Genomic DNA, 14,980 nt, shown 5'->3' on the forward strand with positions numbered 1-14,980 from the left:
CCTTGGCATTATTATGCATTATATTCATCATACAGTGTATATATAGTACAATCATCAGATTCACTCTCGTGCTGAAAAGTCTCATCCTAGTCTTTTTTTTTTTTGTATATTGCTCATTGTAATACATGCACCTTCATGATGAGAAGAAACCATCTTAAACACTTTAAAAGCCTGCACACTTAAACCTTTGAGATATTGTGACTTCCACGAGAGCTGCGCAATTGATTACATTGAAACTGAAATAGCGGTATGATGTTGCATGCGTGCAATCAAAATGATTGCGCTCCCTTTCTCCATTGCAATCAGTTTGTTTGATGTGGATGCACGCTCGCATGCTTGAAGTTGAAAGGAGACTTGCTTGTGGTTAAGACAAACAGTTTTGCGAAATGGAAAAATGCACCTGATTTTGAATTTATAACATGTTTACATTACAAAACATAGAAAATTGTAGTAAAATGTAAGATATGTGCTGGAGAGAAACATGTCTTAAGCACATGAAACAGCACAAGACCTCTTTCAATGCACTTGATGCAGCAACCGCTCCACTATAAGCACTGTATGCTTATTATGATCTTCTTTGAAGTGTTTATAAAGTGCTCTCGTGCTATGGGCATCTGGGGTCATGTTTTTTCCGCTTCAGCTTTTCTCTGTCGTTTTTCAAACGAGTTACCAGAGCTTCTCCGTGCTCACGCAAATATCCAATTAATAGATAATGAAATTCATTGTCGATGATTTTCATTATCGATAATAATACATTTTATCGATTAGTTGTTGCTGCCCTACTGCCAATCCCTAATCCTATTTAGTCATGTTCCTATTTGCTCATGTATCATATATTTTTTATATTCTATTTTGCTTCACATTTATACTGATTTTGTCTTGTTGTAATGTTTGTAATATAGAGCAAAGGGTGACGTTAAAGTTTCATTAATTTCTTCCAAGGAGAGTTGTTAGTGTTTTTGTCTTCAAGTTTAGTTAATAAAGGGTTACTTGGACACTGTGAGTTAATTGTTTGAGTGCTTTTATAATAAAGTCATCTTTGCGTCATCACACTCTGTTTATATGTACAGTGTTGAATCAGCTGCCTCTGCCCTCCCCCTTACCGGGTACCACCACTAAGAGCCTGCTGTACAGCGGACGTGTAGCTGAGGAAGTGAGCCGTCTGATGGGCTGCAGGGATGAAACTCTGGTCTCTCAGATCGCTAGCGGCCTCAGCCAGGTCTCCTCGGAGCACATGTGAGTGTCTGCTTACGTTTAACTTTTACCTATGCCACACCTCTGCATGCCCACTCACACCTGTCCCTGCCTATCTACCTCTGTACATCTAGATCTAGACAGATCTTGTCACCTATTGTGATCTCTTATGCCTGTTTTACATCACAAGCACGTATGCAAAGCTTCGTCTCAACTGCAGAGTACCTACAGTAGCAGAATCACTAGGGCTTTCACATAGGAAGCATTGTTTTACAGTGTTGCAGCCACAGCTCTGTACAGAAAATAATGTGATTTCAATATAACCATGTTGAGTATTTCTTGAATTATTGACCATAACTTTATGACATCATGAAATCTAGTTTGGCAGCCAACACTAGCTCTTATCCTTACAAATGTCATTATTCAGTAGAGAAACCAGGTTTGTACTGGAGGAAGGGGGTAGTGGCGAGCCTTTGAGTGTAATTTTGCACAACACAGGAGGAGATCATTCTTTAGTCAATCACTCGACTTAATTGTCAACAATAAGTTATTATATACAACCATTGAATTGCGACATGTCTTTGTTCAAATATCAGCCACAACTTCTAAGTGTTGAATACTTTCTTCATAAGAAACACATGTGAAACAGACATTACATTGTATTATTCATCGACACCTGAAAATGCATGGATTTATTTTTGATGCTTGTATAATTCTGTGTTAATAATCTATTGTCGCTGTACTTTTGTTAAACATTTTGGCTGTTAAAGCAATTTTCTGGGTTAAATACAATTTAAGCTCAATCGACCACATTTGTGGCATTATATTGATTACTACAAAAATTCATGGTGGTTGAAACTTAAAATGGCAAGCAATTTGCGAACACTAGATGCTCTTTTGGCTTGTGTTTGTTATCATGTCTGGAGATATTCAGAGCCTTAGTCATAACGTGCTGATTTTCATGTTGATATAATATGATTAAACATTTAAAACTGAAATATTACTTGCTTTGATGAAGATAAACAACACTCATTTCACATATTTTGAATGAATACTTTTTGCACAACACTCAAAGTGCTTTTGCATAAAGAACAGGGAACTTAATTACCTCAATTACTACCAGTATACTACAATTAATGTTTGGATTGTACTACATTTATCAATTTAAGAGGTGATACTCGTGTTATGGCTGATACGAGTTCAATGGAAGACTTTATTATGGTTATACTATATTGTACAGCCTCAGCTGATAATGCAAGTGAACTGTAATAATAAAATAGTATGTCTATGCAATGCTCAAAATAATACCGTAAACAAAAAACATAAAACTATGATTCATATTAGTAAATATGTCACTGTAACTTCCCCCGACAGCATAGATACATTGCTATCGGTTAACACACAAGTAATTTTCGTTCATACAAACATGACAAGCAATATTAGCTTCAACAACCCTACCAGAAAACATATCCAAGCATTAAAACGGGTAACATCTTCACCAAACGGATAGCAGATAAACGTCCATCCAGATTGCTGCGAAGATGTCCTGAACAGTATGAGTGTGACTGACTTATCTGTAGTTTATTTCTTCTTTTAAACGTCTAATCGCAAACTAAAACTGTGCATTACCGCCATCTACTTTTTACGTTGGATCAAGACTGCCAGTTCTTCTTTCCTATGTTCACAGACGTAAGGATGTACGTCGTAAGCCAGCGATTGCGTGTCAAATCGGACCCGACAGGTAAAAATACAAATACTTTTTATATATGGGATCAATTCCATGCCACATATATTTGCAAAAATATAAAGTATTGCAAAATAAAATAAAGTTTTGCAAAAGAAAAAAGTATTGAGCAAAAAAAAAAAAATTTTTTTTAAACAAAAATTAAGTATCACAAACGTAAAATAAAGTATCGAGAGAAAAAAAGAAAGTTTTGCAAACAAAAATAAAGAATTGCAAAATATAAATAAAATTTAGCAAAAACCAAGATATAATTAACTGCAAAAATCAATGACTGTTGTAAAAGAAACTAAAGATCTTTTATCCTTTTTTATCTCTGCAACAGATTTTTAGGCAGCAATGATTTTGCCACACATCTTTTTCTTTGCAATGCTCCTTTTAATCTGCATTTCCATCACGTGTGAGCTCGTGATACCGTTTTGCCTTTGCGCTTCACTTTTCTCTGCGTTTCACTTTATGGCACTGTTTTGACGTGGGGGTGGAGTCAGGGGATTGGGGCGTGTACAACGGGCTCAGCGATGCCTCTCTGGAAGTTACGTCATTAGCTTGAGACACGGATCAAACATCATGGCTGAGCACAGGCATGCAGGTGGATCTCAGGTATATAAAGTTGATTGTTTCCTTTTATTTAATTAGCATTAAATGTGCTTTAACAGCGTTTGCTTCAGATAAAGAAGTTAGAGATCAGTTAAAGCGGTGGATTTATTAGCCATACTCGCTAACATAGCCAGCATCTTCAGTTTTTTCTCTCTCAGTTGATTGGACTATTGATTGATTCTTATGTTTATTTTATAGATTATAATTGTCTATACCATAGTATGTTGTGTTCTAAAAAAAAATGTAAACTCTATATTTAGATGTAACATTATCACTGTTAAAGGAGACAATAAATAGATTACAAATAAAATGTTAAACGATCGTAACAAACGTGCATGTGTTCTGTCTTTAAAAATAAAGTTTTGAAATATAAAATGTTCACATCCCCATATTCTTAACCCTGCGTTATACAGCTATGTGGCATGGGGGGCGTGGTCGTGTGTCAGTCTGCGGGAGAGAGAGAGCGGTAAGGCTTGTCACCTGGTTTGTAATTATCTCTAACACCTGTGTCTTGTTGTAGTGATACGGAGAGAGACATTTAAAGGGACGCCAAGTGTCGAGAGGGAGAGAGAGTGTGGATCCAGAAAGCTCCACAGACTGAGTGTGATATTGTTTTGTTTATGTTTACATTTGCCCTGCGATGGACTGGCGACCTGTCCAGGGTGTCCCCCGCCTTTCGCCCAATGTTAGCTGGGATAGGCTCCAGCCCCCCGCGACCCTGTACACAGGATAAGCGGTTGACGATGGATGGATGGATGGATGGATGTTTACATTTCTACGGCGGTGACCGTCGTATGTTCGTGAAAGAAATTAAAGTGCTGATTTCAAACCTGCTTCGCTGTCTCCTGACTCCTCCATTGCTCAACGAACCTGTTCACAAGCTACTTAAGTTCTTACAATGCTCACAGTAAATGTACGTGTATCAAGGTCATCTCATGTAATGATTTGCCATGTCACATTTAGCAGAGAAAATATCCAGATGTCATGACGAATCTTATTAGTGTTCTGACTCAAAGCTTCGGTCATATTCAGGCAGCTCAGGGTCAGCAGCAACAACAACAACAGCTTTCTCTTGCTGTTTCTCTGCCTCGAATATAATCAGCAGGATATAACCAGGTTATCAACACCTACTCTTCAGAATCAATCTGTTAAATTTGTTTTGCTTTTGCACAATTAACATAAGTGATGTTCTTTTATTGTTTGTAGATAGTTTCCTGGGATGCTTATTTGTTACGATCGTTTAACTTTTTATTTGTAATCTATTTATTTTCTCCTTTAACAGTGATAATATAACATCTATTTATATATTTTTAAATATGGAGTTTACATTTTTTTAGAAGACAACATACTATGGTATAGACAATTATAATCTATAAAGTAAACATAAGAATCAATCAATAGTCCAATCAATTGAGAGAGAATAAACTGCAGATGCTGGCTATGTTAGCGAGTATGGCTAATAAATCCACCGCTTTAACTGATCTCTAACTTCTTTATCTGAAGCAAACGCTGTTAAAGCACATTTAATACTAATTAAATAAAAGGAAACAATCATTTTTCTTTTATTGAACACCAAGAACAGAACAAAAAACAGAATGTACATCTACAATGGCATTGGTAAGTACAGGTAAATGAGTATTAAGCAAGGCACATATCAGTTAAAATAAAATAAATAAATTAAATGTATAAAATACAAATACAGAGGGGTCTCTTTATTCCTCTTTTAAGAGCTCAAGGTCTCTTATTATTCCAGCCAATTTCTGGGCCTTTTTACTTTTCATACATTCCAACGCTGGAAAGAAATTACAAATCAATTCTCTTTTAAATACAGAAAAATAAGGTTTCGTCTTCATACATTTGGACTTATGAATGACAAATTTGCCCATGTATCAACATTACATTAATAAGAAATTCATTTATTTTCTCGTCCAACAGCATTCCAAACATAACATGTTTCCTAGCAAAAGTGGGCAGTGAGTGAATCTTAGATTCAACCAATAAGACATATTTTCCCAAAAAGTATTTGAAGGAAAAAAAAGATGATCAGTTGTCTCTATCAATTTGACAAAAAGTACAGGCATTTTCTTCAAAATTAAACCCTTGTCTTAAAAATTCACTTGACTGGTATACCCCATTTAATATTTTAAAATGAGTTTCCTTAAACAATCAACTTTATATACCTGAGATCCACCTGCATGCCTGTGCTCAGCCATGATGTTTGATCCGTGTCTCAAGCTAATGACGTAACTTCCAGAGAGGCATCACTGAGCCCGTTGTACACGCCCCAATCCCCTGACTCCACCCCCACGTCAAAACAGTGCCATAAAGTGAAACGCAGAGAAAAGTGAAGTGCAAAGGCAAAACGGTATCACGAGCTCACACGTGATGGAAATGCAGATTAAAAGGAGCGTTGCAAAATAATCAGTAGGCATTGCAAAGAAAAAGATGTGTGGCAAAATCATTGCTGCCTAAAAATCTGTTGCAAAGATAAAAAAGGATAAAAGATCTTTAGTTTCTTTTACAACAGTCATTGATTTTTGCAATTAATTATATCTTGGTTTTTGCTATATTTTATTTATATTTTGCAATTCTTTATTTTTGTTTGCAAAACTTTCTTTTTTCTCTCGATACTTTATTTTACGTTTGTGATACTTAATTTTTGTTTAAAAAATTGTTTTTTTGTTTGCTCAATACTTTTTTTCTTTTGCAATACTTTATATTTTTGCAAATATATGTGGCATGGAATTGATTCTATATTTATAGGCTTACCGTAGTGAAGCAGGGCAATTAATAATGGCAATTTGTCAATTTTCAACCAAAAAAATCTTTTTGGTTGAAAAATAATTTAAAAAAATCTGGGTTCCAGAGAGGCACTTGCAATGGAAGTGAATGGGGCCATTCTGTAAATGTTAAAATACTCTCTATTTCAAAAGAATCGCCACAAGACGTAAAATTTGTGTCAACTTAGTTTCCATTACGATGTAATGTCAAAAAAATATAAAAAGACTGTACATATATTACGATTTAAACAACTTTGCAGCTCAAATAATACATGAGTTTTAACAGAAGAATTTGATGGAAGTGCTTTTATAAAGTTATAAGCTTTACATGTTTAAAAAGCCTTTTAAATCTACAAAAAATTCCCCCCATTCACTTCCATAGTAAATGCCTCACAGTAACCTAAATCTTTTACATTTTGATGCTGACTACCACCCCTAGAGTCGCGATTTCGAATCCAGGGCATGCTGAGTGACTCCAGCCAGGTCTCCTAAGCAACCAAATTGGACCGGTTGCTAGGGAGGGTAGAGTCACATGGGGTAACCTCCTCGTGGTCATGATGAGTGGTTCTCGCTCTCAGTGGGATGCATGGTAAGCTGTGCGTCGATTCCGCATAGAATAGTGTGAAGCCTATTCCACGTGATAGATGGTCTTAGACGAGGAGGCAACTGAGATTAACTGAGCCACCGGGATTGAGGCGAGTCACTACGCCACCACTAGGAATTTAAGCGCATTGGGAATGGGGCATTCCAAATTGGGGAGAAAAGGGGAGGGGGAGAAAAAAAAGGACAGTCCCTTATGTCTTTCTTTCTTCCATGAACACATCAGGAGATATTTGGCAGAATGTTAGCCTCAGGTTTGTTGTATGGAAACATTATGCAATGAAAGTGAATGGTGCCTGAGGCTGTCCATAACACTTCACCTAGCATGTCTTTTATGTCTTCCATTCATTTTGGAGTGAACAATCCCTTGCACTAACCCCACACTGACTTTAAAGCCCATATCATTTCTTGAGTATTTTTTCTCTAGCACCAAACATGCTTCATTTATGCCCTGTCCCGCTCTGCACACATTGCCTCTTTTCCCCGCATGTGAGTAGACATGAGGCGACGCATAAGTTAACATGGTTCTAGAGCAGAGCACCTTTGGACCATAAATAGTTTTCTGTCTAAATTTAGCTTTATTAATCAGCATGTTATGAGACTTTAATAATAAACAAATAGATTTCTGCGCTAATTTTGTGAAATTAATTGGATCAGTCATCATCTCTGGCATGGATGGCAAGGCAAGACAATAAAATTAGTTTGTAGCATAGACTTTCTCATTCAAATGAAAATATAAAAATGGTCCATTCAGTCTTTTACATTTTCTAAATTTTCTTTCAGGGGATACCCCTGAATCCCCCCATACAGAATCATTCCTCAGTCACAAGAGCTTCTATGCTCTCATACTTCGGTATCTGAATGTAATAAAATATAAAATTATTTGAAGGTAAAAATGATATGCTGTCATTATGCTTCAAAATTAACAGATGATCTTTTAACAATAATTTTAATATCCAACTGCACTTGATTGATAAACTCTATAAAATATTGTAATATTTTGGTAGAAGATCCTTCAGACACCACTGCTTTGGCTGTCTCTGGTCCCCAATGCAGTTTTGTTTAGGCTTTTTTCGTTTGACAACTTGGAAATATTTTTTTTTTTTGCAAATTTGAAAGTTTATCATGATTAATATCGATATCTAATGATATGAAAAATAATATCATGATAATATTTTTGGCCATGTTTTCCAGCCCTATCTCAGGAGTGGTTTATGATTTTGTCATCCTGTGTTATCTTTTCCATAGAGAGCTAAAGGACAGTATGGGCAGTGATGAGTTGGAGGGAGATGTACCTGTGCTGCTGCAGCTGTTGCTGTCCAGGAACCCTAGTATCTTTAGGAATAAGACTGCGCCCAGCACACCCCAGTATCCAGCCCAGGCAGGTAAGAAACATTCCAAACACATCACCACACTGTATATGAAATTGGTTCGTTCATCAGGGTATCATGTTTGATAATAAAGCATATCATTTAATGCCTTAAGTTCTAAAAAAAAAAAACAACAACAAAAAACACTGTTGACTCTATTGAAATCTATTGAAAATTATTGCTTAATTAAACCAAGACGCCAAATGCCATTCTTTGCTACCTGACCCATTGGGCCCACATGTCCTCTTTATTGTGTGATATTTTGGTTCCTTATTCAGAATTCCAGAACTTTTTCACATTCATGTTTTTCACAGGTGTAGGTCAGCAATCAATGGCACCGCCATATAAAATTACGCATGGCTCCATGCAGGGAAGTCCAGCCTCTGCCAACTACCAGCAGGCCTCCATGTCCCACAGCCCCTCTGGGTGAGCCTGCTTTTCATTGTTCAAAACAAACCAACAACTATTGTTATTTGATTATTGGATTGTAATTGGCAATAAACTATTAACTCTACATTGTATTCATTTATTTATTTGGGCCACATCCAGTGTGTCATATGATACAATGTGATTCGCACGAAGATATTAAAGAATTTAACATGCTTTTGCAAGGGTAAAATGTTTATTAATATTTTGTGTCTCTGCCAGTTTCATGCAAAACATGGAATTTGTTTGTAGCTTGATAATTAAACATTCTAATTGTCAATGGATGAATTTAAGAAAACTGTTGAATATGCTTCATTCTCTCTGTAGGTTTATATATGTTTTGATTATTTGTGATCTTTTGAGTGTCCTCTCTTCATTGAGCATGTCCTCTCCTGATCTTTGTGTTAGGCGTTTTGTGGCAGGGCAGTCTGGTTCTGGTGGACGGTTTCTGCCCCAGCAGAACAGCCCAGTGCCCAGCCCATATGCCCCCCAGAGCCCTGCTTCAGGCTACAGACAGTACCCTCACCCCCCAGCCTATAGTCAACATCAGCACATACAGCAAGGTCTGTATGATACACTCTTGGAAAGCTCTGCACTTTGCTGTTCTGTTGTACTTTAAGTTGTCCAGTCCTTTTCCTCATTTAGATTTTCTTCTGTTCTTTTACATGTTCAGTGGCAAGTCCAATGATTCCAGGAGGCATGAGAAATGTTCATGAGAATAAGGTATGTAGACACTTATTTTTTTTTTAATAGCTAGTCGCAATAGGTGCAGTGAGTGGACGGGTTTATTTGGCAAGGTATATTTTCCAGAATGTATCATGTCTGTTTGTCTTATAATTTAAGGGAATAATTTACTCAATTTAAATTCTGTCATCATTTGCCATCATGCTGTTCTAAACTCGTATGACTTTTTCTTCTGTGGAATACACAAGGAGTATTTTTGTATTAATATTCTGGTTCAGCTTTTAAGTACAATAGCAGTGAATAGGGGTTCACTTTCAGGCTTCAGAAAGGACACGTATCATTAAAGTCAAGTTTCCAAATAAAGTGTGATGATGCAAAGCTTATTTATAATGAGAGCTCCCAGGGGGAAACTAACAGCAAACTCAAGTGCAGCCAGAGATGTTCCAACTCATACAATCTCAAAACCTCATTTTATTACAGACATGGAACAAATAACTTACAGTCCATGGCTTCAATTCCTTATCAGAGAACCTTGAAGATAATGTAGACACTAGCAGAGAAACTTTCTCTGGTAGCAGATGAAATGAAAACTGAACAACATTGTGCTTATTACAACTACGGTTAACAATATAATAAGACAAAAACAATAGAAATGTACAATATCATTCAAAGTAGACATTTAAACACCTGAATATTAAAACAAAATTAACAAAGAATGGGTTAAATAATATATGAGAAAAATAATGAATATGACTTGATTGTTATTTATGAATAAGATGGATGATAAAACAAGTAAACATGAATCAGTTAAGATTATTCAAATAATTATTCGTCAATCCTCATACAATCGCTTTCCAACCACTTATCTTAAATATAGCTGCAAGCAGCAATTACAGGGCCAAGCACCGAAATGGCAAGCATTGCACAGCCTTAACCACAACCCAAGATCAAGATCACATATGACATAAAGCACTAACACACACAACATTACACATCACCTCAGGATGGATTTGAACTTACAACCTTCCGTTCAACAGGTCACACTGCACATAATCAACTTGGTATTCATGTAACTTTACAACAAAATGAAAATAAAAATGTGATTGAGAAAAGACCAGCAAACAATTAGTAAGCACAATGCAAAGATCTCCGTAACAATAGATTTATGACATGATTTGTCGAGTTGAGGATTCGAACACAGGACCTTTTGAACTACAGTCCAATTAATTAATACACTGATCTACTCAGCTAACATGCTCCGTGAGTGGCAAAGAGACATTGAGAGGTTAGAGTTAGCACACAAGTTTGGATTATCTAATAATACTAATGGATACAATAGGGGCTATGCACCATCGCAAGAATACAAGAATTGTTAATAATTGGAAACAATAATTAGTAAACTTCTTTTCTTTTTTTTTTTTTTTTCTTGTCCTTATAATTTCCTCACATATTCAATTCTCTATGACCCCGTTTCCACCTGTTATTACGTTGCTTCTTGGGTGATCCGATCACATGTGGTGAGGTGAGACACATCTCTGTTTACACCTGGTCACTTAAATGCGTTTCCTGTAGTTCCTTGTGTTCGGATTTGGAGGGTAGGGTCTCTGTTTCATGACATACATCTATCACTATGTCATGGTTTCTCTGCATGATAATGAAGCAGAACATAGTCAGAAAAGTACATTTTTACAGCGCACAGTTTTATTTTATTAAAAATAAAACTGTGCGCTGTTACCCCCAGATGTGGTTAAAATTTTATCCAAGCACATACGCAATGTCAAGCCAACGTGTGATCGGATCACCCAAAACGGGGGTCTAAGCCTCAGTCTTTTATAGTATAATTTTCCACACATTTGTTTTTTTTTGGGTGAGCTATCCCTTAAAAAATCAACCATAACTGTCTTCCTGATTGTATGTTTTTCTGTAAACCATTAGGATCAGATGAGGACCTTCACGAGTGTGTCTCACATCCTGCAGTCATCTCCACAATACACCCCTCCTCGCGACGGGGCTCCAGATGTACTCCTCAACTCCCCGGACAAGCAACGCGGCCTGAAGCCTGGCGATGGAGAGCGGGACCCAGCCGATAAGGCTGCGGTGTATGATATCGTAGGCTCACCGGCAAAAGATCATACTAAGCTGATCCTGCGTCCATTAAGGGTGAGGCCGGCAGAGGTGGAGCTTGGGGGAATGTACCCAGGCTCTGACCCTGAGGGAGAACTGGTGGAGGCTCTTGCTGCAATTGAAAGAATGGAAAGTGAAGCGGCCATGGAAACGGACCGTAGTGCTAAAGAGGTCCAAGACAAAGGTATGACACAGGATGACAGCTGACAAATTTATTTTATGTTAAAAATACAAAGTTTTTTTTTAATAAACCTTTTATTTGTAGGTTGCATTGATAGATATTAGCTAAAAACATATACATACAGTTGAAGTCAGAAGTTTACATACACTTAGGTTGAAGTCATTAAAACTAATATTTAACCACTCCACAGAATTCATATTAGTAAACTATAGTTTCACTTTAAATCACAATTCCAGTGGGTCAGAAGTTTACATACATTACGTTAACTGTGCCTTTTAATCTGCTTGGAAAATTCCAGAAAATTATGTCAAGCCTTTACGCAATTAGACAATTAGTTTCTGATAGGCTAATTAGAGTCAATTGGAGGTGTACCAATGGATGCTTTTTAAGGCCTACCTTCAAACTCAGTGCCTCTTTGCTTGACATCATGGGAAAATCAAAAGAACTCAGCCAAGACCTCAGAAAAAAGTCTGGATCATCCTTGGGAGCAATTTCCAAACACCTGAAGGTACCACATTCATCTATAAAAACAATAGTATGCAAGTATAAACCCCATGGGACCACGCAGCCATCATACCGCTCAGGAAGGAGATGCATTGTGTCTCCTTGGGATGAATGTAGTTTGGTATAAAAAGTGCAAATAAATCCCAGAACAACAGCAAAGGACCTTGTGAAGTTGCTGGATGAAACAGGTAGACAAGTATCTATGTCCACAGTAAAACGAGTTCTACATCGACATAACCTGAAAGACTGCTCAGCATAGAAGAAGCCACTGCTAAAAAACAACCATACAAAAGCCAGACTATAGGTTGCAAGTGCACATGGGGACAAAGATCTTACTTTTGGAGAAATGTCCTCTGGACTAATTAAACAAAAATGTAACTGTTTGGTCATAATGACTATCATTATGTTTTGAGGAAAAAGGGTGAGGCTTGCAAGCCAAAGAACACCATCCCAACCATGAGGCATGGGGGTGGCTGCATCATGTTTTGGGGGTGCTTTGCTGCAGGAGGGACTGATGCACTTCACAAAATAGATGGCATCACATGGAAGGAAAATGATCATCTCAAGACATCAGCCAGGAAGTTAAAGCTCATCACAAATGGGTCTTTGTATGTGGCGAAATGTTTTACGGACAATAAAGTCAAGGTATTGTAGTGGCCATCACAATCCGATAGAAAATTTGAGGACAGAATTGAAAAAGCGTGTGCGAGCAAGGAGGCCTACAAACCTGACTCAAGTTACACCGGTTCGGTCTGAAGGAATGGGCCAAAATTCCAGCAACTTATTGTGAGAATCTGGAAGGATACCCATGTTAAAGTATTTAAAGGTGTTGTGTTGTATGTTTTGTTTTGTCCATGTGCCTCATCAAACCTCACAAGCAGCACAGCCACAGAATGAGAACCGGTCACACAGGATGCATTCTTGACAGCTGACAGAAGCTTAGATTCTTATGCCTCTTGTATTGTGTAATCAATGCTTTACTCGTCTGCCACAATTATACAATATATTTGAATCTGAATTATTAAATACATTATGTTTATAATTATTATTATAATTATAATGCATTAGTTATATTGAATTATCTGTATTTTTGGCCTTTCTCAGCAAATATTGATCTATGATCAATAATGACTATTAATTAATAGCCATGTCATGTAATTAATTCGATTAAAAAAAGTTTTTTTTTCTTAATCAGTTTAGAATATCTATACCTCACTTTATGGAACTGACTGGGGGTACTTTTTAGGTTCTTTTCCACCATCAGGCTGAATGGTTCTGAGCACAGTAAGGAACGGTTACAGTAGCATTTCCACTTAAACATGGTTCAGCACGGCATGATTTTAAACCGTTCTCGGTCTGGAATTCCCTGGCACAGTTAGCTAACCGTACTCAGCCGTGCTGGTGGAATGGCTTTAGTTCGTTTTTCAGGTTGCCAATGCCAAGGCAACTTATAGTGCTAATAATTGTTTGTAGCTTGCCAAGTTTGCTAATATTTGGCTGAAGTTAATAAAATGGGATTGGCGCGGTATGGTTAAGTGATGAGAACTGATCGGCCCGATGGTGGAAAAGTGGCTTTTTATATGTTAATAAACTAAAGCATCTCACTATACATTATTTCATTATAAAGTAGCAAAATCAAAAATTATTACATAAAATGTGCAGCCTATTAAGAACATTTTTATTTTTAAATAGTTTACTGGATAATGCAGCATCAAAATTAACAGTAATTCTAGTGTCTTCATTAGGAAAAAAAGGCAGTTCCCTTCACTATTTAAATATTTTTATTATATATTATATATTTTTTTGTTTACTTCAGTTGTAATAGAATATTAGTCCACAGTTATTTTTTTGGAACCCAATCAACTTAAATATTATTTATATATATATATATATATATATATATATATATATATATATATTAGGACTGTGGATTCAGTGCGATTAATTTGATTAAAAAATAACACGTAAAAAAAATTACCGCAATTAATCGCCCCTGACCGTAATAAGGAAGATTCCTTCCTGAGAAATGTAAGCTTGTAAATTACCGCAATTAATCGCCCCCCTGACCGTAATAAGGAAGATTCCTTCCTGAGAAATGTAAGCTTGTAGTACCACCTGTCTACTCCAGAGGGCAGTAAGTGAAACTTCAGCTGTGTGAGCAACACACAGTTTATACAGTGAAGAAATCAACCCATCAGCAGACAGAAGAACACAAACTTGCATTACGTTCTTGTGTTCAAAACACTTGTTCTAAGTATTAAACTATATTTAACTTGACATATATATATATATATATATAAAAACAATAATAAAATATTTCTGATATTAACAACAACAATATTAGTAATAAATGTAATAATGGTATTATACAATAGTAGTGTATTTCAGTTGTAATTTCTTAACTTTAAAACCCTGGGGTTTTATTTTGACGGAACACTCCAGGAAGACAGTGACCTTTTGCGTGTCTGTGTGGGCTAGTTCACAGTAGTTTAATATACTTTTTATTCAAAATCTGGTGAATTGCTCCTCCAGTTTCAATCTCAATGCATGTTATAGGCAAACCAAGCTATCGAACATCTACTTCTAAGATGCAGCGCATTGTCAGCCTGCATGTGCTATATATGTGTGTGTGTGTGTGTGTGTCACAACAGAGAACTCATTTACTGAGAACTTCATTTACTGAAATGCCTAGCACATGCAGATTATATATATTTTTTTATTAAATGCAGCCTTTTGAGATTCACAAAGCTATCATATGCCTTCAAGACACTTTAAAAAA

The 14,980-nt window shown here is 36.6% G+C and overlaps 1 protein-coding gene across 2 annotated transcripts in view; it reads left to right on the plus strand.

Moving 5' to 3' along the window:
* nipbla (NIPBL cohesin loading factor a) overlaps window positions 1-14,980 on the plus strand; it is a 73,707-nt gene that overhangs the window by 17,563 nt on the left and 41,164 nt on the right. For both annotated transcript variants that reach the window (XM_052096092.1, XM_052096084.1), the window contains exons 3-8: window positions 1,071-1,236; window positions 8,161-8,297; window positions 8,597-8,708; window positions 9,117-9,271; window positions 9,382-9,431; window positions 11,328-11,700. In XM_052096092.1, coding sequence (XP_051952052.1) covers window positions 1,071-1,236; window positions 8,161-8,297; window positions 8,597-8,708; window positions 9,117-9,271; window positions 9,382-9,431; window positions 11,328-11,700 — 993 coding nt within the window. The remainder of the gene's footprint in view (window positions 1-1,070; window positions 1,237-8,160; window positions 8,298-8,596; window positions 8,709-9,116; window positions 9,272-9,381; window positions 9,432-11,327; window positions 11,701-14,980) is intronic.

The sequence above is a fragment of the Xyrauchen texanus genome, chromosome 3, assembly GCF_025860055.1.
Source record: "Xyrauchen texanus isolate HMW12.3.18 chromosome 3, RBS_HiC_50CHRs, whole genome shotgun sequence".
Lineage (NCBI taxonomy): Eukaryota > Metazoa > Chordata > Actinopteri > Cypriniformes > Catostomidae > Xyrauchen > Xyrauchen texanus.